Below are 24,396 nucleotides of genomic sequence, written 5' to 3'. Positions count from 1 at the left end.
AACCATTACTCCTTGTCCTGTCACAACAGGCCCTGCTAAAAGGTCTGTCCCCATCTCTCTTACAGGCCCTTTTTAAGTACTGAAAGGCCACAATAAGGTCTCCCTGGAGCCTTCTCTTTTCCAGGCAGAACAAACCCAACTCTCTTAGCCTGTCCTCACAGTAGAGCTGTTCCAGCCCTCTGATTACCTTGGTGTCCCTCCTCTGGCCCCTCTCCAACAGGTCCATGTCTTCCCTGTACTGAGGGCTCCAGAGCTGGACTCAGCACTGCAGGTGGGGTCTCACCAGAGCAGAGCGGCAGAATCACCTCCCTTGACCTGCTGGCCATGCTCCTGTTGGCCACACTCCTGTTGATGCAGCCCAGGACACAATTGGCTTTCTGGGCTGCAGGAGGACATTGCTGGGTCATATCCAATCTCTCATCTACCAGTAGCCCCAAGTCCTTCTCCACAGGGCTGCTCTCAATCCCTTCACCACCCAGTCTGTATTGATACCAGGGGTTGCCTCAACCCAGGTGCAGGACCTTGCACTTGTCCTTGTTGAGCCTCATGAGGTTCACGTGAGCCCACTTCCTGAGCTTGTCAAGGTCCCTCTGGATGGCATCCCATCCCTCACATGTGTCAGCTGCACCACTCAGCGTGGTGTCATCTGCAAACTTGCTGAGGATGACACTGAGAAGGTAGCTATGTGCGCCCATGTTGGACCTATAGATCATTACCTACAGTTCACTTCGAGGTTTAAAATACAGAGACAGAAAATATGTTTGCCCATAAGTGAGCTGTCCTTACTACCTGTGCACCAGCTGGCAGCATCCAGCCTCACCTTTAATCCAGCAGCATATGTGCTCCCACACAACCTCCCTTACTGAGGTTTTGCTTTGCCAACATAGGAACCACAATTCTGACAGTTGTTGTTTGACTCAGGGGAACATTCCTGCATGTGAACATGGGTGCATTTGAAATATCTTACTTCTTTGCTCTCCACACCATGATACTACACATGCTTCTATTTTTCCATTTTAGCAAAGCAGCTAAAGCTCTTCTGCCTGTGGATGAAATTAATAATAAACTAAAAAATGTTGTGAAGTCCCAAGGACGCTCCAAAAACACCTTAATAAAGTTAAATGAAGAGATACGGGCCATCAGAACACAAATTTCACAGGTATCTCACTGTAAATCTTTTAACTTATTTACTACATACATTTTAGAAAAGGATACTTTATCTTAATGTTTTCTTAATGTAAATTTACATAAATAAAACCAGAATGTGGCACAGATATTACATTGATTCCATAATGTTTAAGGGTCTCCTCTTCTTAATTAGTTTACATAAATCTCCTTCATTATCATGCACTGCAAGCTGGACAGATATCGCATAAGAAACCACAGCATTCGATTGCTCTGTTTTAGGCTGAGAACAAAGTGAACAAGACAAATGATGAACTAAATGACTTGTCAGCAAAGCAGTCTGAGATGGAAGATGAAATTGCCACATTGCAGACAAAAATGCTGATGAACAAGAATCAAGCTATGAAGGCAAGAGCAGGGGCAGAAGCAGCACACAAGCAAGCCCAGAATATTGATAATGTAAGCCTTTCTGCTGTGTATTAAGGGGAAAGATACTTCGTCAATGTTTTATAGTATTTTTGATTCAGAAGTGTAATTGTGATGCCCTGCTCTCCTCAAAACTGTGTTAACATTTTCCATGCAGTGTAAAATGCCACATGTTAAGAATAATTTCTTTTTTTATTTTAAGGCTTCTGGCAAATAACATTTCTGTTTGCTTGAATGAAAGAAAACATACACATTTCTTTGGCTACTCCGTGACATTTTTCCTTACACTGTGTATAGACTCGTAGTCACCATGGGCACCAGTAAACACAACAGAAAAATCACAAAACCAGATATTAAAATATGTGCATGATGGAAGCAGCCTGGCCATTCATCCCATGCCATTCTCCTTCAGAGAAAGTTGCTGTGGGAGTTACTTGGAGTTTTTGTTGGCCAAGTGCTTTTCAGTAGCTCAGATTTTTGAGAATGCATTACTGCTAGAAATTTGCTAAATTGCAAGGAGAACCAGGCACCCACAGCACAACCTGGGAGCATGACCAAGCTTCCAGGTTATAAGAAACCTGGTATAAACCTAAACTGCAGCCTCAACAGCAATCTAAATTGGCATGGAATGGAGTTAGCCAGTAAATATTACTACAGCCAAAAATGTAAGAAAATAAAATTTTAAAAATAATGATGCTACAGGTAATTCATTATGTTTGAATTAAGCCTCATAGCAAAAATGAAATGTACAGAAAAGCCCTATCAAAAGAAGTAAAAACAGCATAAGCTTTAGAAATCTTAAACCATATTTTCTTTACATCCTCACCCTGCCTTGACATTTTACATTGCTCCACTGGCAGTTTAATTGATTTTTGTCAGTTTTTGCAAAGCATTGTTCAATGTATACTCACAGATTTTTTTTTAAGATTTAAGAGAACGAAAGACTTAAAGTTTGATTCAAATAAGCTATTCAAGCCAGATTAATTATGAGATGCTCTTAAACTAAGTAATGGCTTTTTGTTACAGGAATTTGCTGACATTAAAAGAAAGTACACCATTCTTCAAGAAAAGCTAAAAGCCCGGGTACCTCCAAAAGTAACACTAGAAAAAGTGAAGCAGCTGAAAGAAGCAGCAGAAAAACTGGCTGAAGAGACTGAAAGAAAAATTAAAAGGATAACAGGTGGTGTTCTCACTTCCATAGCTAGCAGTGAAAATCATGACATTTCTGAATTGAAGTCCTTGCCCACAGACACTGACTAAGTTCACCTGAAATCAGGTTTAAAACAATTTAACTGGTGAAAATCCCTACTTGAAGCTACCTGAACAGTTTAAACCCAGTTAAATTTATTTGGCTTATGTGCTTTTTCTGACATAAATTGTTTGCTATAAGCGGAGTTTAAGAAGTGTCCACACAGGGACTTGCGGTGATTTGCTTCTGACAGTTTAAAAACAGGACAAAATCTGCATAAAACATGGTTGCAGCTATACCTGGGAGCTTTCATTTATACACTTGGTCTGGGCATTTGGACCTTGAATCTTTCCTCTGCACCCTGTTTTTTCTTACATTACCTGAGTAACGGCTCGTGATACAGAGAGCTGCAGGGCAGCTGTTTTTCATCAGTTGTTTCCCTTCAAACATTATCTCTGAGCAATAGCAGACCAAACCAGGGGCAAATACTGGCTTGCTGGAACACGCAGAGAAACACCCGTCCACACTCTGGTGCCACCACCCACAGGCACCGAGGTGCAGTTGTGGCCAATGTGCCCTGGGCCTGTGGGGCTGTGGACAGGAGGCAGAGGGGTCGTGGGTGGCGGAGATGGTGGCTGCCGTGGCACCACTCCTCACACAGCCTCTTGGATGGGTTTAGAGGGTCAACAAAACAGACCAGTAATCTAATTGCACATCAGGGACCAAATTTTGCTTGTAGTGAAGGTCTGGCAATTTCCACTGGGAATCCTTGGGCTTAGGATCCTTCCGGGCTTGATGTCCAAAAATACTGTGTAATATCAGCAAAACAGAAGCAGAAACTCCATCCTGAGAGTGAATTCTTCAGGACAGGATCTGAATGAACACTTGAAGCAGACGCCTTGAAGAGCAGTATTAAGAGCATCCCAGTTGCTCCAAATGCCCAGACAATAAGTGCACTGGAAACAGGCAGTGAATTGGGTTTTGACTCATTACCAGTATATTTACATTGGTGTAGCTTCACAGCAACCCGCAGAAAGAGCCCTGTAAATGAGGGAGATCTAAGCCCATTACGCCCGAATTGTCCAGGCTTTACACACGTCGGTGGACACACTGTTCCTTTGAGTGTTTCCAATTAAGGCAACTCCTTTAAGAGCTCCATGGCCTGCCCCATACTAGCTGATGGACAAAAGCACATGCTGAGAAATTAATTTCTGTCATGTTTCTCTCACAATCTAGAAGGCAGACTTTTCCCTCCAGTTGCATACATAACATTCCTCATTTGAAATGGGCTTATTGCTTCTGAAACTGCTGGGAAAAGAAACACTGTTAATCCCCGGGTTTTACTTACCCAACAAATATGAGCATCATTGCATGTCTCTACTCTTCCAGATTTGGAGAAGAGGCTTCGGGACCTGAATCAAACCAAACAAGACAAGGCAGAGCAACTGAGACAACTAGAAGAACAAGTAATAGCCATTAAAAATGAAATCACTGAGCAGGAAAGCAAGTATGCAACATGCAAAAGTTAGGGTCTGAACAGACCATCAGGTAAAGTGCAACTGAAGTCTTCAGGCTTACCACCTCCCTTCCCAGCACGAGTGGCTGTGTCTGTAAATTCCTCTGAAGGTGCATATAGTATTTTGGCACAGTAAATAACGTAACTTTCTCTTAGGATTTTTGGCCAGTTCAGTTTATATGGAATAAGAAAATACCTTTTAATAAACTTGCTGATAATCAGGATGCAGTTTTTGAGGGAGCTCTAAAATACACTCCTGCCCACAGGCCAGGGCTTCTCCTTGCAGAGGGCTGGAAATGCAAAAGGAGGATTGCTCAGAGATGTAACTGCTTCAGAGACTCCCAACACCCTGTGTCTTCTGCTGAGCCACACAATAACCTGTGGCTGTGCCACGACCCCCCATGGGGCTGCACTGACCAGGATGGGCCGATGCAGAGGAAGGGCTGTGGGCTTCTGTAACCATCTCTGCTGACAACTGGCAGCATCCCCAGGGTACTGTCACACCTCCATCCCCATCTCCTCGCTGGGACAGAGCAGGAGGGTCACCAGGAACCCCTGACCCTGTGGTGTTCCGCCTATGTTAACTGAAAAAGCTGAGGGATGCGCAGTACCTGCGTGCAGCACTGGGCCATTGGAGGTGGGTGACAGGGAGCGAATTCCCCGGTGCCCACTGGATGGCAGTGCACACTTCATGCCAAACACAACCTCCAAATCATCAAGTTGTTGCTAAGGATCATTTCTCAATGTCCCTCCTGCAATACCTTTTTTTCATATGCTTACAAGGGATTTCCTATGTTTTTCATTAATCCAAAGAACTGGAAGATAACTCCAGCTTTTAGGTTTAAGCTGTGAGTCTAAAGGGCCACAAATGTTGAAAAACAGTTTATCCATTTTTTTTCCTACAAGCAGAAGTCAGGGTTCACTCAGCAGTTTCTTGTGGCCATAAAGAACACAGGATTTGACCTAAATTTTAGCTTATAATTCCTTTTCTTACTATGAAAAAGGAGACTGGGGCTAAGCAAATGCTACAGAAGCGCTTGGGTTTTAAAAAGACCAAAGGGAGCAACGCTTCGGTTTCAAAATCCCACCCTTGGTATACATATTCCTGCAGGATGCTGAACAGACTAAAGATGGCTTTTCCTCAGTTAAAACCAGTCATGTAACTTCCAGCTGGACCATCCCACGGCAAGCATCCCTCATGGGCTTCATCCAGCTGGGGTGAGAAGCCCAGAGCTGCTGCAGAGTGCTCAGATCCAGCCCAGACTGCATCTGGAAAAGGAGGAAGGCTCTGCAGGAGCAACTACCCATCCTCATGTGAGGAGTACACATAAACAATCCTTATCTAAAAGCAAGCATTGTTTCCATCCCTTGGAGATAAACCCTCCCTAGTTATCACTCTGTGTTTAGGAGAGCTAAATTAGCACTTGTATGTGCTGGGGGCTTGGGTGGGAATTGCTGGCATGGATGAGATTTCAGAGATTTTCCTCTAACTCAAACCAGCTGTGCTCCAGGGCCGTGTCCAACATGCATTACTCATATAATAGCATATATTATGAAAATGAAAGGAATCAAATTATAACTTCAATATAATTTAACAAAGACACCTGAATGCAGGTATGCATATAATTCATGGTTTTGATTTTTTCTGAATTTTAACACTTTAAAAAATCATCTGTGAGGTGTGAGGCTTATTTACAAGTTACTAGACTGTAATCAGAATATATTTAGATTGACTTTGCCATAATGAGCTTGAGTATCTCTGTTTTATTCAGAGCACACAGCTCACCAAACTGCTCACACGCAGGTCTCCAGGTAATCAAGGGTTTCCTGCAGGTTTCAATGTGGCCCTGATGTACCTGCACTGCACCTGAAACAGGCAAACTGGAGCTCTTGGAAAGAAATTCCCATATAAACCAAAATTATTTCATTCATGGCTCTAAAACTCAGAATTCACAAGCAGCTGAAAAATAATTTCCTCCTAAAATGGACCGTTGGCTGCAAGAGCTGCCATATGGCTTTCAACAAAGAATAAGTCGGTAAACACACAGCAGTTGTGTCTGTGGCCTGGAGGGGAGATGTATCCATGAGGGGAAACAGAAATCACTGGAAGAAAAGCGGAAACAGGAAGAAGAAAGTCAGCGTGGAGTCCGACCTGCCCTGCCTTCCTCCAGGAATGCTCAGACACACAAAGCAAGCAGACCTGGCAGGACCAGTGGCTGCCGAGGTTTACAACTGTGCAGCATTCACCATTGGAAGTGGTGCAAAAAACCTCTAGTGTTTTTGCTAAGTTAATGTGTGGGAAAATGCTGTATCTTGATCAAAAATACGTATTTTTTTAGTTCCCCCAGCTCTCCTTCTTGTGGAAATGGCTTCAGAAGAGTGTTTATTGAAAACATTATTGAAATCACTATCTTGCTGTAGAGCATTTTGACTTCAATGAAAATAATCAAAATGCAAACATTTAACCAAAATCACATATAATCAAAGATATATTTAATCAATGATCAAATGATCTCATCAACTGTATTTGCTAAGCATTCAACCACTACAATGTCGTAAGAAAGTGGGTGATCAGGTGGGTTCCACTGAGGTCAAATTCTGAACTTGGGTTCTTCAAGAAGACTTCCAACCCAGCACAGACACCCTAAGACTGTAAAGCCACTTCACCAACCACAAGGACAGGACATGACACAGAACTGAATTTTTATTATTTGAAGAATCAATCAAAATACTCTCACTAGCTATTGCTCATGAGCAATGGAGAGAGGGACGGACACAAACAAGTTCACTGCATCTATTTCCCTGCATGGTGAATGCTGGGGGTCTCACCCAGGTTTCAGCCACCTCTGAAGGGTGACCATGGTTACAGGTGACAGTGGCCACCCCGGTCCGTGGCTGTGCTCCCCACACGGGTGCGTGGTCACCGCTGTGACGCCAACTCAATCCCTGATGCCATGCAGTAAGGTCACCCCCAGGCTGGAATGCAGTGTGTTGTCACCCTGTCTGCAGCAAGGCACAAAGGAACCTGACCACAGCGGCAGGGAGGTCCGGAGGGCAGCTTCAGCGCTTTGTAGCTCTAAGGGAGGATTGATTTCTACAAGGCTATAAAATAGGAAAAAACAAACAAACCAACCACCCACAAGCAAACAAAAAAGTCCCCCCCACATAAAAAAAACAACCAAACCAACGAAAAAAATGGAGAAGACTTCAATAGAAATTGCAGAACTATGGAGCAGAAAAAAGTCCAGCGGCAATGAAACACTCTGTCCTTGCACACTCACACAGGAGTGATGCTGCAGAACGCCGCTGCCTGTCTGTCTTGGACCAAAGGAGTTTCTAACTGCAGCAGAAGAAAACATTTTCTGTTATTGGAACAAAAATGTTTGTTGTATTGAAGCTTAAAAACAAAGCCGTGCTGTGAATTACGTGATAGGATTGTGAAACTGAATTAGTTTTGTGAATTTAGAAGACCACGTTGCCAAAGCGGTTTAGAATTACAATACCCGCCCTATTAGCTTAGAATGGTTTAATTTCCTGGATATCTTTAATGAAACAGCCGCACAAGTTCTTCAGTCGGGAGTCCTGGGTTATGTTTCAGACCTGGTGTTTAACCTTTAGGGCAAGTCACTTGGTATCTCTCTGTTTCTGCTTATCCATCTGTAAAATGAGAACGAACATATTTACCTACCTCGGCAGGGTTTGCTGGGACGGACGCACTGCGGCGTTTCTACTCCGGCACCACAAAGAGCGAGGGCAAAGTGTTCTTGAGGGACACCTGTACCTGGTAAAGATTTACACACGAGTTTACGTGTTGCACGTGCCCAAGCAAAACTTGGGTGTATAAACCCAGGCATCTGTCCCAGCCTGCATGCAGCCAGGGCTGTGCTGTTCAAACGCTTCCATCCTTCATACCCGCTCCCTGCTGCTTATTTACCTGTAAACCTTTTCCCTGGGTGCCGAGGCGACTTTTCAGACAGCTGCCAAAAGCCCTGTGTCCCCCGGTGGAGCCCAGGGAACCCGAGTTAAGGGCTGTTTGCCCCTCACAGCCGCCCCAGCAGCGGCACCGCGTGCTCCCGGTTAACGAGAACCAGCCCGGCACGGCCGGACCGGGCTCAGCGGGCTCCTGTGCCCGCACCAGGGCCATGGGCAGCCCGAGCCGCGGCTGCCGCGGCCCCAGGAATCGCACTCCTGAGCCCGTGTGTTAGCACCAGGGCACCAGGTGATTTGAGACCGTCAAGCGTCACACGTGGTGGCTGCCGAACCCCCGACCCTCTCCTGGGTCACAGGCCTTGGCACACAGGCATGCCCTGTCCCCGGCCCCGCCGGCACCCCCGGCCCGCTGCTGTCTCGGCAGACATCAGGATTGGGTCAAACCTGCATTCCTCCATTGTTTCCCCACAGACAGGAGCAGGGAGACGGGTTGCCCAATCCGTGATCCCCCTGGTTGTTGCACCCTTCCCAGAGACCCCTCCCAAAGCTGGGTAGCGGGGAGGGGCGGGGGAGAGGGGCACAACCTGGGGTGACGGGGACTGAAGTGCCCCTGCTCCCCTTCGGGACTCCCTGGTTCCTGCAGGGCAGTCGTTCCCCCTCCCCGGCCCGCTGCCAGGCCGCTCTCCCCCAGCCTCTCACCCCGCCTGGGATTCCCTGCCTTCCTCGACAGCAGCCGCTTCTGGGCTCCCTCCCCCGAGCCTGGCGCTGCGGCGGGGCAGGGCAGCCCCGGGGGCGGGGGGCCGGGGCGGGAGGGGCCGCGTGGGGCGGCCCGGCCCGGCCCCGCGGGGGTGGCGGGCGGAGGAGGAGGGGAGGGCCGGGCCGGGGGGCGCCCGGCGGTGCGGAGCCGCTCCCCGAGAGCCACGGGGAGTTGCGGCGCCTGCGTGGAGCAGCCGGCGCAACAGTTTTCGGCGGCAGCGTGGAGGGGGAGCCTCGTCCTGTTCCGTCCCGTCCCGTCCCGCCGGTGCTCGCCGCCCGCCATGGGCCGCCTCCAGCTCTACCTCTGCTGCTGCCTCGGTAACTCCCGCCCCGCTCCCGCCGCCGTCGGGGCACGGCGGGCTGGGCGAACCCCTGCAACGCCCGCCGGGGCGGCTCGGGGCTCCCAGCCTGGCCGCGCTCCCGCTCTCCCGCTTTTCTTTCTCATCCCTCTCTCATCCCTCTCTCATCCCTCTCTTCCTCCCTCCGCGGGCGCGCAGCGGTGTGGTCCGCGGCGGCGCAAGAGCCCGAGTACAGCTACGGCTGCGCCGAGGGCAGCTGCTACCCCGCCACCGGCGACCTGCTCATCGGGCGCGCCGCCCGCCTCTCCGCCTCCTCCACCTGCGGCCTCCGCCAGCCCGAGCCCTACTGCATCGTCAGCCACCTCCAGGTGAGCGCCTCGACGTGGGGGCAGCGCCCCGGGGCGCCCCGCTGGGCCGCAGGGCTCGGTCCCCGCTGGCGGGTCTGGGCATCGCGTCCCGGGTGAGGCGGCGTTGGGGGCGCACGGGTAGCGGCGGGGCTGGGCCGGGGGCTGAGCCGCTGCCTGCGGGAGGGAGGGAGGGAGGTGCGGCAGCGGGCTCCCGCGGGGCAGAGTCGTGCCCCGGTGCGGGACCCCACGCCCCGTGAGAACAACGCGGGTCCAGAGAATCCCTCTCTGCTGTCGGCACCCGACCCTCTTTTCTTCAGCGAGGTTATAAAGAGGAATGTGCCGCAGTTAAGTTCAATTATGCTTTATTTTCAGACTTAGCCAGAGCCGTCTAGACAGCTTCCTGATTGAGAGTGGTCTGTAGGACCCGGGTAGAGTTTTGGCCACTGTTCCTGTAATGTAATTACATTTATATGGTCTCCAAGTGAAAGGATGCAAATAAGGTTGTCCTGCACATCTGGTGGAAAACACAGAGCGCTTTCCTACTTGAGCCAGAAGCAGCTCATCAGACTTAAAATCTCTGAGACAGAAGGGATGGTGGGGAAAAATAAAATATCAGTTATAAGTGGAAGTCTGTTGAACCGAAAGTAAGGGGATAATCTCCGGCCAAATTTACTGTGGAGACAATAGGGCCAGATTCTGGCGCTTGGAAGGAAACCCAGGGAAAGCAGGAGGAGCCCTGCCTGAGGGGCTACAGCACTTGGCCCATTCGTGTCCTGAAGTTACCAAATCTTTCTCCCTGCCTTTAGTTTTACTGTACTACTCTGTCTAGTGGAGTTAATACTTGATTTAACATGGGGTTTAGCTTTGCTGGAACATTTTTGTAATATGTCAGGATTGTCTTTGATGACATTAGCTTCTTTGCTGGTACAAAATAACAAAGGAACTTTGTTACATTTTCTTGTCTCAGAAAATGCTGAAGTGCCATAGTAAAAAGCATCACTTCAGAAGTTCACGTGCCCTTATTTTTGATCTCACAGCCCCAGTTCAGCATTTGGGATGTCTCCGGTTACTTCTGAACCATAAGATGGTATTGAAGAAATCTCAGGAAGATGCCAAGTATCCTCTTTATAACATGAGACTTGGCCGTGCTGAGTGCTTTGCAGGATTGGGCTTTCTAGGATTCAGTTTTGGTGGGAGAAGGAGCAAGTTGTTCCACGAGGCAGGGGCTGTGGCCCTGGGGAGAGGAGCCTGGAGCAGGCAGGAGCGGACATCTTCCCTGGGACCCTGAACTTGCTGTGCTCTCTGCTGGAGGAGTTTGTGGGGGCGAAGTGCCAGGCTTGGGAGGCGCTGCCGAAGCCAAAATTGGTGAAATGGAAAGCGTGTGAGGCAGAGACCTGCCAGACCTCACGTTCTTGGCTGATAAAGCACCACATTTGTCTCCATAAACCCACTGGAGAAATGGTGCCTGTATAGCTTTGACAGTGATGAGTTGCTGGTGTGCTGGGGCTCCCTCACAAGTTGGCTTGGGCAGGAACCCTCTCTTTTGGTTGCAACCTACCTTGCAAAATTGGAAAGTGCTGGTTTAAGTCACCAGGACAATGTAAGAAAGAGTGTTATTCATGGTAATAGTCATGATGTTTTTTTTGTCCTCCCGGTGAAGAAGCATCCAGCTTTCCCCAGCAGCACATGCCAGACTTGCACCCAACCGTTTTTTTATGGGCACACCTTGTAGTGTGTGCAAACTGTCTTTATGTGCATAGCTGGGATTGCAAACACAGTTGAAGATGCAAGGTTTAAGTAGGAGTTTGACAAGCTGGATTCAGAGTAAAGTTAACTCCCCACTGAAAGGTCTTGGTCACTAAACCACTCATGGCCCCTTGATATGTACTGAGCCTCAGTGGAGGTATCCCTAATGCAGAGAATGTACATTTCCAGGTTAACTCCCAAAAGCCAGTGTTATTTCACGCAAGCTGTTGAAGAGGCAGTTTTGCATTTGTACAGGAGCAATTCAGCGATTTTCTGTAGATGCTGCCTTTGGTTCTGACTTCTGTTGGAGAATACATGCGCTGGAAGAGATTTCCTGGAACTACAATTTCAACAGAGAACATACTTCTCCTAAAAATAAAGTTTATGAAATTCCTGGCATATTTTCCATTTGACAATTTGCATTAATTCGTAAAGGTAAACACACTTATAAATTCAACAAAAAAAAAAAACCTTTGATGACTCCTGCAGGCAAAATGAGTGGAATGTGATATGGATGGAAAATACTCTTATCTGCAGGAAGCAACTATTGCCCCACGGATAAAATCAGTAATGCTGATTATTTTGTTGTTTCAGGAGGACAAAAAATGTTTCATATGTGACTCCGAGGATCCCTTCCACGATACTCTCAATCCTGACAGTCATCGCATTGAAAACGTGGTCACCACGTTTGATCCAAATCGCCTGAAGCTCTGGTGGCAGTCGGAAAATGGTAGGGGCTTTGTCTGGGAGCCCTATCCAGGGCTGGGAGCTGCTTTCTCTCCTTTTGTTTAAGGGTACCTGCGGGTTTGCTGTTATCTCTGGCCTGATGGTTACTGCTGAGTGAAGGATCATGCTGTTCGAGGAGGGCTGAGTAAAACTGGCTGCTTTTGTGTGCCCTGGAGCGATCCTTAATCCATAACTAAGCCCCATCAGCCCTCAGGGAGTGTCAGAAAGAGCCGTCCCACCACTTTGCAAGAATCCTTTCCTGAAGAGAAAAGTTTCCCACACTGACTCCAGCTGTCCCTCCTGTCTGGGCAGTGGGAGCCGAGCAGCCTTCCAGGAGTCAGCCCTGCGGGGCACCTGCCAAGGGAGCACCCGGGGCTTCCCCGGCTGCTGGGCTGGGGGGAGGAGGTGGGAGGAGGTTTGGGCGCAGAGCCGGCGCTGCCGTCCTGCCCGCAGCCCTCCTGCTCCCCTCTCCTGCCCCGGGAGAGCAAGGCCAGGGGTATCTCTGACCCTGCAAACTGCCTTCCCCCTCCTGGGCTCCCTGAATTCCTGTATCCGTGTGCCAGACAGTAAAATGAACATTGGAAGCAAACCAGCTAGTTAAAAAAAAATATTGCATGTTAATTTGATGGCTTTTTTTTTGGAGTCCTTCCTCTGCCCTTCTGCTTTTATGGTTATGCTTTTGGCATGCCTTCCATGCACAAAACAAGGCATCGAAGTTTCTCAGACAGCAGTCCTGCCCTCAAGCTGTAAAGCCAGCTGGACGGGATGGGACTTCTGCAAATGCATTAACAGTAGATGTTTTACTGTATATTAAAATAAAATGGTAATATTTGTGACATTGCTGCTGCCCAATAAAGAAAGATTTTCACTAAATCCTTTTTAGCCATTTAGATCAGCCTAGCAAACCACTCGTCTCCAGCGTCTCTCTTCTAGTGTTCCAAATAATTCATGTTTTTTGCAACAGGCTTGGCAGCATTCACACAGAAAAGTTCTTGGCTCATAAGGTCATGAAAATGTCCTTCAACAATAAAAAACAAATGATTCTTTTTATCCGATTCAAGTTTTCTTTTATTCAGGCATACAGCAGAAGGGCCCATTGCTGCACGCTCCACATAAAATTGCAGATGGTCAAAAATTTAAGCACTTTCTTGGTTCATTGTTTTCATTTTTTACCCTTTCTCCTCTCCATAAATCTTTCTTTTTTTTTTTTTTCTAAATTTCTTACTACAGTATACTTAGTATCCAGCTGTTTTGAGAGGTCTTTTCACATGATAAAATAATATTTGTAACTACTTTTCTTCCTTTCTGTGTAGTCCTTGACCATAGGTAGTCGCACAGCAGTGTTTGCAAAACCTTTTACCTGTGACTGGTTTCCTAGCTCTCACGGCTGCAAAGGACGGCTGTAAGAGTTTCTGTAAGGGTATTTCAAACCAGGTTATAAAGGAACTGTTCCTGTGCCCGGATGGACAGAGCAAGTGAAGAAAGGTGGGAAACCACCCCCACCAGCCATCGGGGAGATTTGAGGTGTTAGGGCTGCAGAGACTCGAGCCTCTGTTGCTGCCAGGTGGGCCACAGGGTGTGAGGACAGCATGGGGTCACCATGCGGGTCTGGGCTCAGCATCCTCCCTCATATCGGTCACCGGGTGTTTTGGTGCCAGAACCCATCCCAGAGCAGTCCCCCTCCTTACCCCACAGCTAGTGCTGCCAACCGTGTTACAGAACCCATCCCAGAGCAGTCCCCCTCCTCACCCCACAGCTAGTGCTGCCAGCCGTGTTACAGAACCCATCCCAGAGCAGTCCCCCTCCTCACCCCACAGCTAGTGCTGCCAACCGTGTTACAGAACCCATCCCAGAGCAGTCCCCCTCCTCACCCCACAGCTAGTGCTGCCAGCCGTGTTACAGAACCCATCCCAGAGCAGTCCCCCTCCTTACCCCACAGCTAGTGCTGCCAGCCGTGTTACACTGTCTGAAATTAAGGCAGGACAGGCTCGTGCTTTGGGTGTAACATGTTCGGTGCAGATAACGCACAGGAATCCCATGTGTGATAGTCTTCAGCACGTCCTTGGTGTCTCCTCCATACCCCATTAATGCTTTAACTTGTCACTTTTTGATAAGTGGCAAAGAGTCTCTGCACCACTGAAGCAAAGAGCTTTGCTAAAATTTAGCTGTAGAAGCTCATGGATGTCCTCTTTTGCTGCACGACTTCTTTTCTCTGCCCCTGCAGGTCTGGAAAACGTGACTATCCAGCTGAACCTGGAGGCTGAGTTTCATTTCACTCATCTCATTATGACCTTCAAGGTAAGAAAGCCACAGCCTTACGCCAAACCTCAAAACACACAGAAATGAGAGGTCTCTTAGTCCTTCTTGTCTATTTGATATTTGGTATTTGTCTGAGCTGTTTTGCCTGATTTTTTAGAGCTGTTAAGCATTAGCTCCCGCTGAAGTAGCACAGGAAGGCTGAGTTGTGACTTGTGGTGTGAGTTGTGTTTGAATTCCAGTAGGCTGCTGAAGGAGCTACACCAAAGCTGGGGTTTGTGTTGCTTGTCTCTCTCTCTGTGGTGGTTGTGTTCTAGAAGGTAATTAACTAAATCATATATTAGCAAGGATTTTTCTTCTTAAAAAAAAAAAACCAAACTTGGCCATGGTATCTGTTTTCATTTGGCAAATAGAAAGGTCTTAAGGAAGAAGGAACATCTGTACACAAAGTGTCTTTGTTTCTTTACAAACAGATGTCTTGGAATGGGAGATTATGTTCCGTACACCCTAAATCGCAGGCAAGCACTAGTGGGAACATTCAGCTGAGGTTTCAGGGGCTGCAGTTACTGAAGGGCTAAATTCCTGTTCTTTACATGTAGACAAATTAATCTCTTAATTTCTAACTGTCAGCTTTTGTACGTTCAAAGAAGAGCAATGAAGCTGGTGAAGTGTCTGGAGCACAAGTCCCGTGAGGAGTGGTTGAGGGAACTGGGGCTGTTCAGCCTGGAGAACAGGAGGCTGAGGGGAGACCTTATCGCTGTCCACAACTACCTGACAGGAGGTTGTAGCGTGGAGGGGGTTGGTCTCTTTTTTCCAGGTAACAAGCAATAAGACAAGAGGAGATGGCCTGGAATTGCACCAGAGGACATTTAAATTGGATATTAGGAAAAATTTCTTCTTTGAAAGGGTTGTCAGGCCTTGGAACAGGCTGCCCAGGGAAGTGGTTGAGTCACCATCCCTGAAGGTGTTTAAAAGACATGTAGATGTGGTGCTTAGGGACATAGTTTAGCAGTGGGTTTGGCAGTGTTAGATCTTTTCCAGCCTAAATGATTCTGTGATTCTAGAAGAGCTGCTTCCTCTTGCCTGTGGTGCTGGCTTGGGTTTCTCTGCCCGCCCCAAGGTGATGGCTGAGGTGGAACGTGGTCCTCTCTGCTGTTCCCCAGCAGCAAGGGACTCCCGAGAGATCCCTGACCCCATGCAGGTGCTGTGGCCATTGTGGCTTGGTCTGCTGTGAGGAGGAAGACTGCAGAGGGAAGATAGCCTTAATGATGATGTGTTGACTTTGTGTGGTAAACACTTGAGCTGCCTTACCGCTGGGTTGCTACATTTTTTGTTGGGTGAAATACCAGTTTGTAAGTTGGGTGATATTTTCAGCCAGGAAGCTGAAAGAAAATTTCTTTCCAGCTGTGACTGAACGCTTTTGTGCTTGGCTCTTGGAGGGCCTCCTCTGAATACAGGAAACTAATGAAGAGGCTGTTGGTGTTTCTTGGTAGGTGCAAACCAGATCTTAAGTTCTGCTTTTTGAAATGCAGTGCGTAAATTGCAGCGTGAGATTTTTAGGTCAGAGGGATTGAAAATCTTTTAAAAATCTCATTAGCTAGTTGTTCTGGAGGTGAGTGCGCATAGGTAAGAAGGACGGTGGTTTGTATGAAGTGAATGCAGCCTGATGGAGTCTGGGCAAGGGCATCTGGAAGAGGGTCCCTGGGACCGGGGGACTCGCGTGCAGCAAGAGTGGGTGAAGCTGAACCTCCCAGGTTTGAGAAAGGATTTGGAATCCAAAAAGCATATGTTTGCTTATTTATTGTAAGCATGTTTAAGCGCTTGGCCCTTGAGAGCCATCTTTTTGAAGATGTTTAGTCTGTGGTTTGATTTGTGTTGTTTCAAAGATCTACCTCTGAGGAGAAAGTAGAATATTGGCCAAAAAAATATTTCCAATCTTTCAATTTATTGGAAATAGTGCAGGGAGAGAGAATCAAATCCAGATAGGTGGATTGTTCACACTTAATGTAAATGCAAGTAATAATTACCCAAATAAAATCTATTTTCATTTTCTTACTATTAGACATTCCGTCCTGCTGCAATGTTGATAGAAAGATCATCTGATTTTGGAAAAACATGGCAAGTATATAGGTATTTTGCATACGACTGTGAGAGCTCATTTCCCGGGATTTCGACTGGACCCATGAAGAAAGTGGATGATATCATTTGTGACTCGCGATACTCTGACATTGAACCTTCAACAGAGGGAGAGGTCAGAGGGTTTTTTTTGCCAATATGTTTATTGTGTAGAATTTTTCCATACAGATTTAGATTATCTTATTTTTAAAGATGAATCTGTTGTTGTACCATTTTTCCTCCAGGTAATATATCGTGTTTTAGATCCTGCTTTTCGAATTGAAGATCCATACAGTCCAAGGATTCAAAGTACGTATGCAGGCTCATTTGAAAGTACCTTCCAGGCTCATTTGAAAGCATTTCTGTACTTATTTGCTCCCCAAAAAAACAGTAAGCCACAAATAAAACCATACATTGGCCTTGATAACAGTTTTGAAGTGTTATGAATGTGTTTGTTTTATGGCTTCTTGTCCTGACTCAGATAGTGACGTGCTGGGAAATAACGATTGCTGTTGTCAACTCAAGTGATTGCTCTTACACACATCATTGTAGTTGGTCCTTTTCTTAATTGATAAGGGATGTAGTTTCATTAAAGACCCCCTCTCCCCCAAATACATCCAGTCAACAAGAGAAACGTTGGAATGTGATCCTGTAACTGTACAGCATTCAGAAAGCAAAGAAACAGAACTACAGAGGTACTTACATAATTTTGAATTTCTAGCTAAAATCAAGGGGGTTGTGTTTTATTTTTTAGAACATCTGAGTCGTGATTTCAGAACAGTTGGCCTTGATAGCACTGAGTGGCTGGACCACACAGTTGCAGTCGTAAAACACAAATGACTGCAGCATTCGTGTACGGTCATGACAATCCAGGAATGCAAAGGCAGAGAGATCTGCTGCTGAGTGTGGCTCAACCTTGTGAGGCATTTGGCCCGAGTAGGAAACAGTGCTTGGCCTTAAACTTGACTTCCAATTTAATATTCATTCTCAGCTTCAGCTTGTGTCCTTTAGTGTAAAACTAGCTGGAGCAGGAGAAAATGATCTGAAGTAGAAGAGTGTCTGCTAGTTGCTATTTGAGTTGAATGGTTTTTTAACCACCGTTTTAAAGGACAAACTCTGCTTTCGTGGGCTTGGAGTGCTTTCTCAAGCCTAGTTTCAAGGCTGTAAGAAATTACACAGGATTCATAATATCAAAGTGAACATGTGGATTGAATTAATCACTGCAAATTGTCTTCCTGTGGATTATCCCTTGAGAACTTCTTTGTGTTTGGTCAGTGATGGGGTGTTGCTTCTTTCAGGAAAATGTAACTAATTACGTTTGCTAGGAAAGTTGGCCATATAAGAAAGAAGAATATATTAGTGTCTTGTTTCCAACTAAGATTTTTTTCCAAAAAGCTCAAAACTCTTAAAGCTCCTGGTCCGCTTGTCAGCGGTTCCTTAATATCAGGTTTCTGCCCTTCTTACGTTTTAAACCCCCAAGGAACCAGTGTTTCCTTGTTGGTACTATTGCATGTGCCTTTAATATTTGTCTTTGTGCCTGTCTATGCCTACAATAAAATAGATTTGTATTTTTATTTAAGCTTAAACTAACTTGTACAGTGATCAACCTGTAGTAAAATAATGTATTTAAAAAGAAAAAAGTTTGGGAGTGTGAAGTGATGTGTAGTATGTAGGTGCTGAAATCAAATGTGATCTAATCTGCCCATAGGAAGTGTGCTTTGGAAGTCGCTCCTGGCTTCCTCCCATTCAATACAATATCTGGTAAATAATTCCAAAATGGTGTTTGTTGTTTTTTTTTTCCGTGTCCCCTGCAGACCTCTTAAAGATCACAAATCTGAGAGTCAAATTTGTCAAGCTGCACACGCTGGGGGATAATCTCTTGGACTCGAGGATGGAGATCAGAGAGAAGTACTACTACGCCATCTACGACATGGTGGTTCGCGGGAACTGTTTCTGCTATGGACACGCCAGCGAGTGTGCACCAGTGGATGGCTTTAATGAAGAAGTGGAAGGAATGGTAAATATTTGCACTTTTCTGCCTAAAGCTGTTCCTGTCTGTGCCTCTGGATTGTGATTTAAACACATATTTAAAATGGCAGTGTGCCCCCTTTACACACCACCATTAATTTTCAAAAAGGAAAACCATTAGAACTCATTCTCCTCAGCAAACATATCTGTCATTATTGGCGCTAGTCAAGCACAGAGGGCTTAGATTGGGTGAAAAGTGTTTTAGCATTCCTTTTCTAATTATGTTAAAGGGCTGACGAAATTAAAAGGCAGGAATGCAGAAAGGGAGTGTAACCATATTGAGCCAGGGATGGGTGTGTGGTTTAGGTTGCCCTAAAAGTTAAGTGAATAGAGGCACCAAAGGAATGAAAAGAGGCACCTTAGTGAATGAAACATGACCTACATTTGTAGGGGTGGTTGTCAGCTGAGAAGTGGAGGCTGTAACCCTAGCTAACAGCAGGCTCCGAAGGAGAATCCTGCTGCCTGCGCTGCACACTGCTGCACCATCCCTTCTGGGTTCTGGTTTCCCCCATGATTTTTGCCTGACAAGCAGTAATAGGTCCCCTGTTAATGAGTGAGTTATTAACTGGATGAAAATGTGGAGGCACACAGGGAGGTTGTGATGGTTGCCCCTGGTGCCGCAGGATGCCGACGAGCGGGCATGCTCCAGTGCCCTGCGCTTTCCATCCGAGCAGCGGCACGATTGGCTTTGCCTTTAAAATCGAGGTTCCAGTGTCTAAGGCAGCGCTGTCACACAGTCAGTGTTGGTCTGCTCAGCACTTGCTCTTTGCGTGCTGGAGCAAAGTCTGGGGCTGGTGGATAAAACCCATCCAAACAATCTGTTATGTTTGGTTTGAGAACAAAGGCAGGGCTGGAAAAAAGTCGCCTGGCTAGTGACATGTAGATATAACTAGATGCATGTTAATAGCTAATTAACAGCTAATAAACAGCTGACTTTTAAGTCCAAGAGGCTTTAGTGATTATTGAGCTGGAACTGTGCTCCCCTTGTTCATGCCTGAAAGCGTTTATTCAGGCATTAATTCCAGTAAAAAACCCCAAATTTGTAGGAGGACATTCTTACCTTGACAGGTTAAGGACACTCAAGTAGCCCTCTATGTATTCTCCGTGCAGTTATGTGCATTAAAGTCTCCAAAAGTATATTGATTATGTACTAGCTATATTTCGCATTAATTAGAGCACGTTTGTTTGTTTGTTTTCCCTTCTTCTTTTATAACTAACTACTTTTCTCTTTTTTTTTTTTTTGTTTGTTTTTTGTTTTGTTTTTGGTTTTGTTTTTGAATGACAGGTCCATGGGCACTGCATGTGCAGACATAATACCAAAGGGTTAAACTGTGAACAGTGTTTGGATTTCTACCATGACTTACCCTGGCGACCCGCTGAAGGCCGCAATAGTAATGCATGCAAAAGTGAGTTTGAGTAAAACACAGATCTGGAGTCTGGTGTGAGCATGACGTGCTGCTACTTGGGAACTTGTGGCAATATATAAAGTCCTGCCTGTTCTTTGGCTGACTTTGGTGTGTCTTTTCTGCAGACTTGCATCTCCCCTGGGACCAGACTCTTATTTTGCTTTCTGTCTTTGTCACAGAGTGCAACTGCAATGGCCACTCCAGCCAGTGCCACTTTGACATGGCTGTGTACATGACGACAGGGAACACCAGTGGGGGAGTGTGTGACGATTGCCAGCACAACACCATAGGACGCAACTGCGAGCAGTGCAAGCCCTTCTACTTCCAGCACCCAGAGAGAGATCTGCGGGACCCTGATGTCTGTGAGCGTAAGTGCAGCCCCGCTCCTTGGGCTGGGAATGGCGGTGGTGATTCCAGCTGTGGTCCCCCAGGCCTTTCCCTGGGGAATTTAGGATTTACCCCATCTTCTTTTGGCCAGTGCTGTGTTCCCAAGCAAAGATCACAGAATCACAGAATGGCTGGGGTCAGAAGGGACCTCTGGAGATCATCTAGTCCAACCCACGTGCTAAAGTAGATTCACCAGAGCAGATCACACAGGAACGTGTCCAAGCGGGTTTGAATGTCTTCAGGGAAGGAGACTCCACAGCCTCTCTGGGCAGCCTGTTCCAGGGCTCTGGCACCCTCAAAGTAAAGAAGTTTCTCCTCATGTTCAGATGGAACCTCCTGTGCTTCAGTCTGTGCCCATTGCCCCTCATCCTATCGTTGGGCACCACTGAAAGGAGTCTGGTTCCATCCTCTTGACACCCACCTTTGAGATATTTATAATAATTGATGAGATCCCCGCTCAGCCTTCTCTTCTCCAGGCTGAACAAACCCAACTCTGTCAGTCTCTTCTCATAAGAAAGGTGCTCCAGATACCTGATTATCTTTGTAGCCCACCACTGGACTCCCTCCAGTAGTTCCTTGTCCTTCTTAAATGGGGGAGCACAGAACTGGACACAGAACTCCAGATGCGGCCTCACCAGGGCAGAGCAAAGGGGGAGGAGAACCTCCCTTGACCTGCTGGTCACACTTCTCCTAATGCACCCCAGGATACCATTGGCCTTCTTGGCCACAAGGGCACATGGTTGACTCAGTGTCTCTCCTTGGGAGAAGGTGGTTGTCTTGGAGGTCATGAGCGAGCCTGGCTGGGTTTTGTTTTCTCTTCAAGAATCTGGAAATTAATCGGGTCATTATGTGTTCAACCCGTGTCATGTCTAATATTTGCAGGAGTGATACAGTCTCTACACAGCAACTGAGTTTAAATAATTCAGTGTGAGACTTGGCTTCTTCTTTTATAGCAGTTAATAAAACACATGCGATGCTTCCTTCTTAGCTTGCAACTGTGACCCAGCTGGCTCCCAAAATGGTGGTATCTGCGATCGCTACACTGATTTCTCCACTGGCCTCATTGCCGGACAATGCCGTTGTAAACTATTTGTGGAAGGGGAGCGTTGTGACCTCTGCAAAGAAGGTTTCTATGGCCTGAGTGCTGATGACCCAGCGGGTTGTCAGTGTGAGTAAAAACATATGTTCCTTTATGTGTGATCAAAAGTTCTCTGAGGAGCTGCTGGAGATGGGAGAATTTGGTTTGTGAGGTGGTTTCAGTGGAAATAGCAGAATCATCCTTATTTGTTTTTAATGATAAGGCTCGAAGCCGAGGAAGTTTTACTGTGATGGGTGGTGGGCAAAGTGTGCAATTAATCTCTGTCCTGAGGAATTTAGGGGAAGCCTTAATGTAAATATTTAAGTTGATACTGTCTAAAATGTAACTCCAGTCCTGTGTTTTGACCTGCCTATTTGTATTTCCCGATCTAGCTTGTGCGTGTAATCCTCTGGGTACCCATCCCGGGGGGAATCCTTGTGATTCAGAGACAGGAAGCTGCTATTGTAAGCGTCTGGTGACAGGAAGGCAGTGCGATCGCTGCCTGGTAAGTACTTTACCATAAAATAAAGTAGCAGATGCTGGTGTGAGGGAGGCTGGTGTGTGGGAAGCGTGGAGCGAGGTGCCGGCCGCCGTCTCTGCCCATGAGCGTGCGCCTGGCGTTCGGGCTGGAGCAGACATGTCAGAGGCCGTGAAGCACCCTGGAAGGCACGTCAGGGCACACAAGAGCATCCAAAAATTAATTCCCAGGATGGTATGGAGTGAGACGTTAGGATACCCGTTGTGGTAACTGTGTGAAAATGAGGGATCTGGGGCAGTTCTGCTGAAGCCCTTACTGTGGTGAAAGACACAATGGTCAGAGAAGTAGTGTTACCAAAAAAATTGCTTTCTATACAGGCCATTATTTTAGGCAGGGATTATTTTATACAAATACATTTCCATATAGTGTTTATGTGTGCTGGAGTGTTATAGAAACACACTGTCAGACAACTGGATGTGTTTGTATAAACACTGACAGGCTATCTTATCTAACAGTGAACTGCATAGAAAAACTAAACAAGTCTGTCTGCCTGTCCCAACAAGCAAGTTGCAGAGTAGCAGCCCTGCAAGGGCAGCGCCCCATACAAAGCCCCACCACCCCATGCATGGGTCTCTGCTGCGGTGTGTTATACTGGGCTGTGATTTTCCAAGCCCTTCATGGGTCAGGAGCCCAAACTGGTGCAAATGGTGCAGCAGGAGTAAGGTCTCTGAGCTTGAGTCCTCCTGAATCTTGTTTTCAAAGCTAGGCAGAAAGATGTGGTTTTTTTCTCAAGCCCTTGAGATGGTCAGCAAAGTGGAGTAGACCAGGTGGGGCAGTTGTGCTGGTGGTTGTGGGAGTAATGTTGGAGGGCAGTCAGGGGTAGCTTATGCTGAGTATTTTCAACTGAGCCTTTGGGATAGATGGGGTTAAACTGGCACTAGGTTACAGCACCGGTGATGTTTCCTCTTGCAGCCTGAGCACTGGGGCCTGAGCAATGACATGGATGGATGTCGGCCGTGTGACTGCGACCTGGGAGGAGCACTGAACAACAAGTGGGTCTCAGCCTGGTTGCTCTCTTGTAATCATTCACCCCTGCGAGTTTCGCTTCATTTGCAACCACAACATCCAGGGCTGGAGGGGGGTGTTTGGGACTGTCTTTCTGCTCTGGTGTGCAGAAAGTGGCAAGTCTTGATTGCAGCAAGGGGTGACAGAGGCATGCTTGTCTTTTCCATGCTGAGCAGCCTCCATTAGTGCCACCAGTGCAGATGAACATGCAAAACTGTTTTTAGGGCAGCTCTTCCTTTGGTCAGCCAGGGTAGGAGCCAGCCACGGCTTGAGCTCTGCCCTGGCTGTAACCTGGGCTATGGATCATGTCAAAGCTTTGCTGTCAGAGGATCAAAGCAGGAATCAGGCCGTAACACTGGCTGTCAGGCTGGCTTTTGATTTCCTCACAAACTGTCCCTTTGGCCAGTCTGTCGGTCTGTCCACCAGTGCTGGGGAAAGAGCGCCAGCTGCACGATTACTATTGTATTGCCCCAGAGGTGCTACGTGGGGAGGGATGTGGGCCAGGAACTGCCTATTGGGGAGCTAGAGAGTTTTCAGAGAAAAGCATAGGTTTTGAAGATACATCCATCGATAAGAGCATGGAAAGTCCTGGCTTAAATTCCTGGTCAGAGGGGTGCTGAGTCAGCAGACTGCTCTTCCGACCAGAGCAGTTTTCTGTCCATTAGGTGTGTGCCCGACCCAAGGCTTTCCAATAACAGCATGTACCTTTACTCTATTTTTTTTCCTTCCCTCTACAAACCCTTTGAAAAGGCCTGCTTTTGTCTGAAGCCACACAAGTTTCCCAAGGGGGTGAACAACCTGTTTCCCGCTTGAGCCCACAGGACCAGACCAGGGGATTTTGGGACTGGTCCCGGTGTGAGTCCTGCAGGTCGTCACAGCCTGTGGACAACTCATCAGTGTCAGGGATCACTGTGGGAATGTCCCGTGGGCTGTCTCTCCCTTCCACTCCCAAGTGAATTATTACCCCTTGGCAGACAGCTGCGTGGTCATTAGGGATTATTTATTCTTCCGTGCTGGCTCACTGCGTGTGGATCAGTTACGCCACACAGCTTTTAACAGCTCCCCCGGTGCAGCCGCTGCCAGGGGTCTGGGGTCTGGCTTGGCCGTGGCTCAGCAAGGCTTTGCAGCCTGTTTCCCATGTGCTGAACCCAGCGATTGCAAAACCGGGCAGGGAGGGGACGTGCAGTGTCCTGGTGTGGGCAGAGAGCAGCTGCGCTTTCCTCTGGCTGCAGGAGAGCTGTGAAGCCCGGCTCAGCTCCCGACTTCCATCTCTAGCATTAGCTGGGAAGTGGAGCATCATCCTCCCCAGGGCTCCTCTCCTCAGCTGCCAAACTGCCGCCTCCTGGCTGCTGTTCAGGGTGTGGGATGCAGCACCTGGGGCAGCCGCACCTTGCCCAAAATTCATCCCTGCTCTGTAGCCCAGGTGGTGGAGTCCTTGCTGTCCCTGGAGGGGAAACTTCCCAGCTCCCCTTCTGGGGCAGCTGGGGCACTTCTGGCATCTCAAAGTGAGCATTTAAGTGAAT

The 24,396-nt window shown here is 47.4% G+C and overlaps 2 protein-coding genes across 2 annotated transcripts in view; both read left to right on the top strand.

Moving 5' to 3' along the window:
- Positions 1–4,642, top strand: part of LAMB4 (laminin subunit beta 4) — a gene marked incomplete at its 5' end in the record, with an annotated part of 42,295 nt that extends 37,653 nt beyond the window's left edge. Inside the window, 4 exons of the mRNA XM_082044836.1 lie at positions 1,021–1,159; positions 1,408–1,584; positions 2,578–2,731; positions 4,130–4,642. Of these exons, the coding sequence (XP_081900962.1) occupies positions 1,021–1,159; positions 1,408–1,584; positions 2,578–2,731; positions 4,130–4,269 (610 nt within the window). The 3' untranslated portion in view covers positions 4,270–4,642. The remainder of the gene's footprint in view (positions 1–1,020; positions 1,160–1,407; positions 1,585–2,577; positions 2,732–4,129) is intronic.
- A 4,443-nt stretch (positions 4,643–9,085) lies between these two features.
- Positions 9,086–24,396, top strand: part of LAMB1 (laminin subunit beta 1) — a 44,871-nt gene continuing 29,560 nt past the window's right edge. The window contains exons 1-12 of the mRNA XM_082044824.1: positions 9,086–9,260; positions 9,440–9,609; positions 11,929–12,064; positions 14,285–14,358; positions 16,379–16,567; positions 16,677–16,740; positions 18,246–18,448; positions 19,745–19,865; positions 20,045–20,233; positions 21,241–21,420; positions 21,723–21,835; positions 22,781–22,860. Coding sequence (XP_081900950.1) covers positions 9,224–9,260; positions 9,440–9,609; positions 11,929–12,064; positions 14,285–14,358; positions 16,379–16,567; positions 16,677–16,740; positions 18,246–18,448; positions 19,745–19,865; positions 20,045–20,233; positions 21,241–21,420; positions 21,723–21,835; positions 22,781–22,860 — 1,556 coding nt within the window. The 5' untranslated portion in view covers positions 9,086–9,223. The remainder of the gene's footprint in view (positions 9,261–9,439; positions 9,610–11,928; positions 12,065–14,284; positions 14,359–16,378; positions 16,568–16,676; positions 16,741–18,245; positions 18,449–19,744; positions 19,866–20,044; positions 20,234–21,240; positions 21,421–21,722; positions 21,836–22,780; positions 22,861–24,396) is intronic.

This window comes from Streptopelia decaocto (genome assembly GCF_964273445.1).
Source record: "Streptopelia decaocto genome assembly, chromosome: 1".
In the NCBI taxonomy this organism is placed as follows: Eukaryota; Metazoa; Chordata; class Aves; order Columbiformes; family Columbidae; genus Streptopelia; species Streptopelia decaocto.
This window is presented reverse-complemented; position numbering and strand designations above follow the sequence as displayed.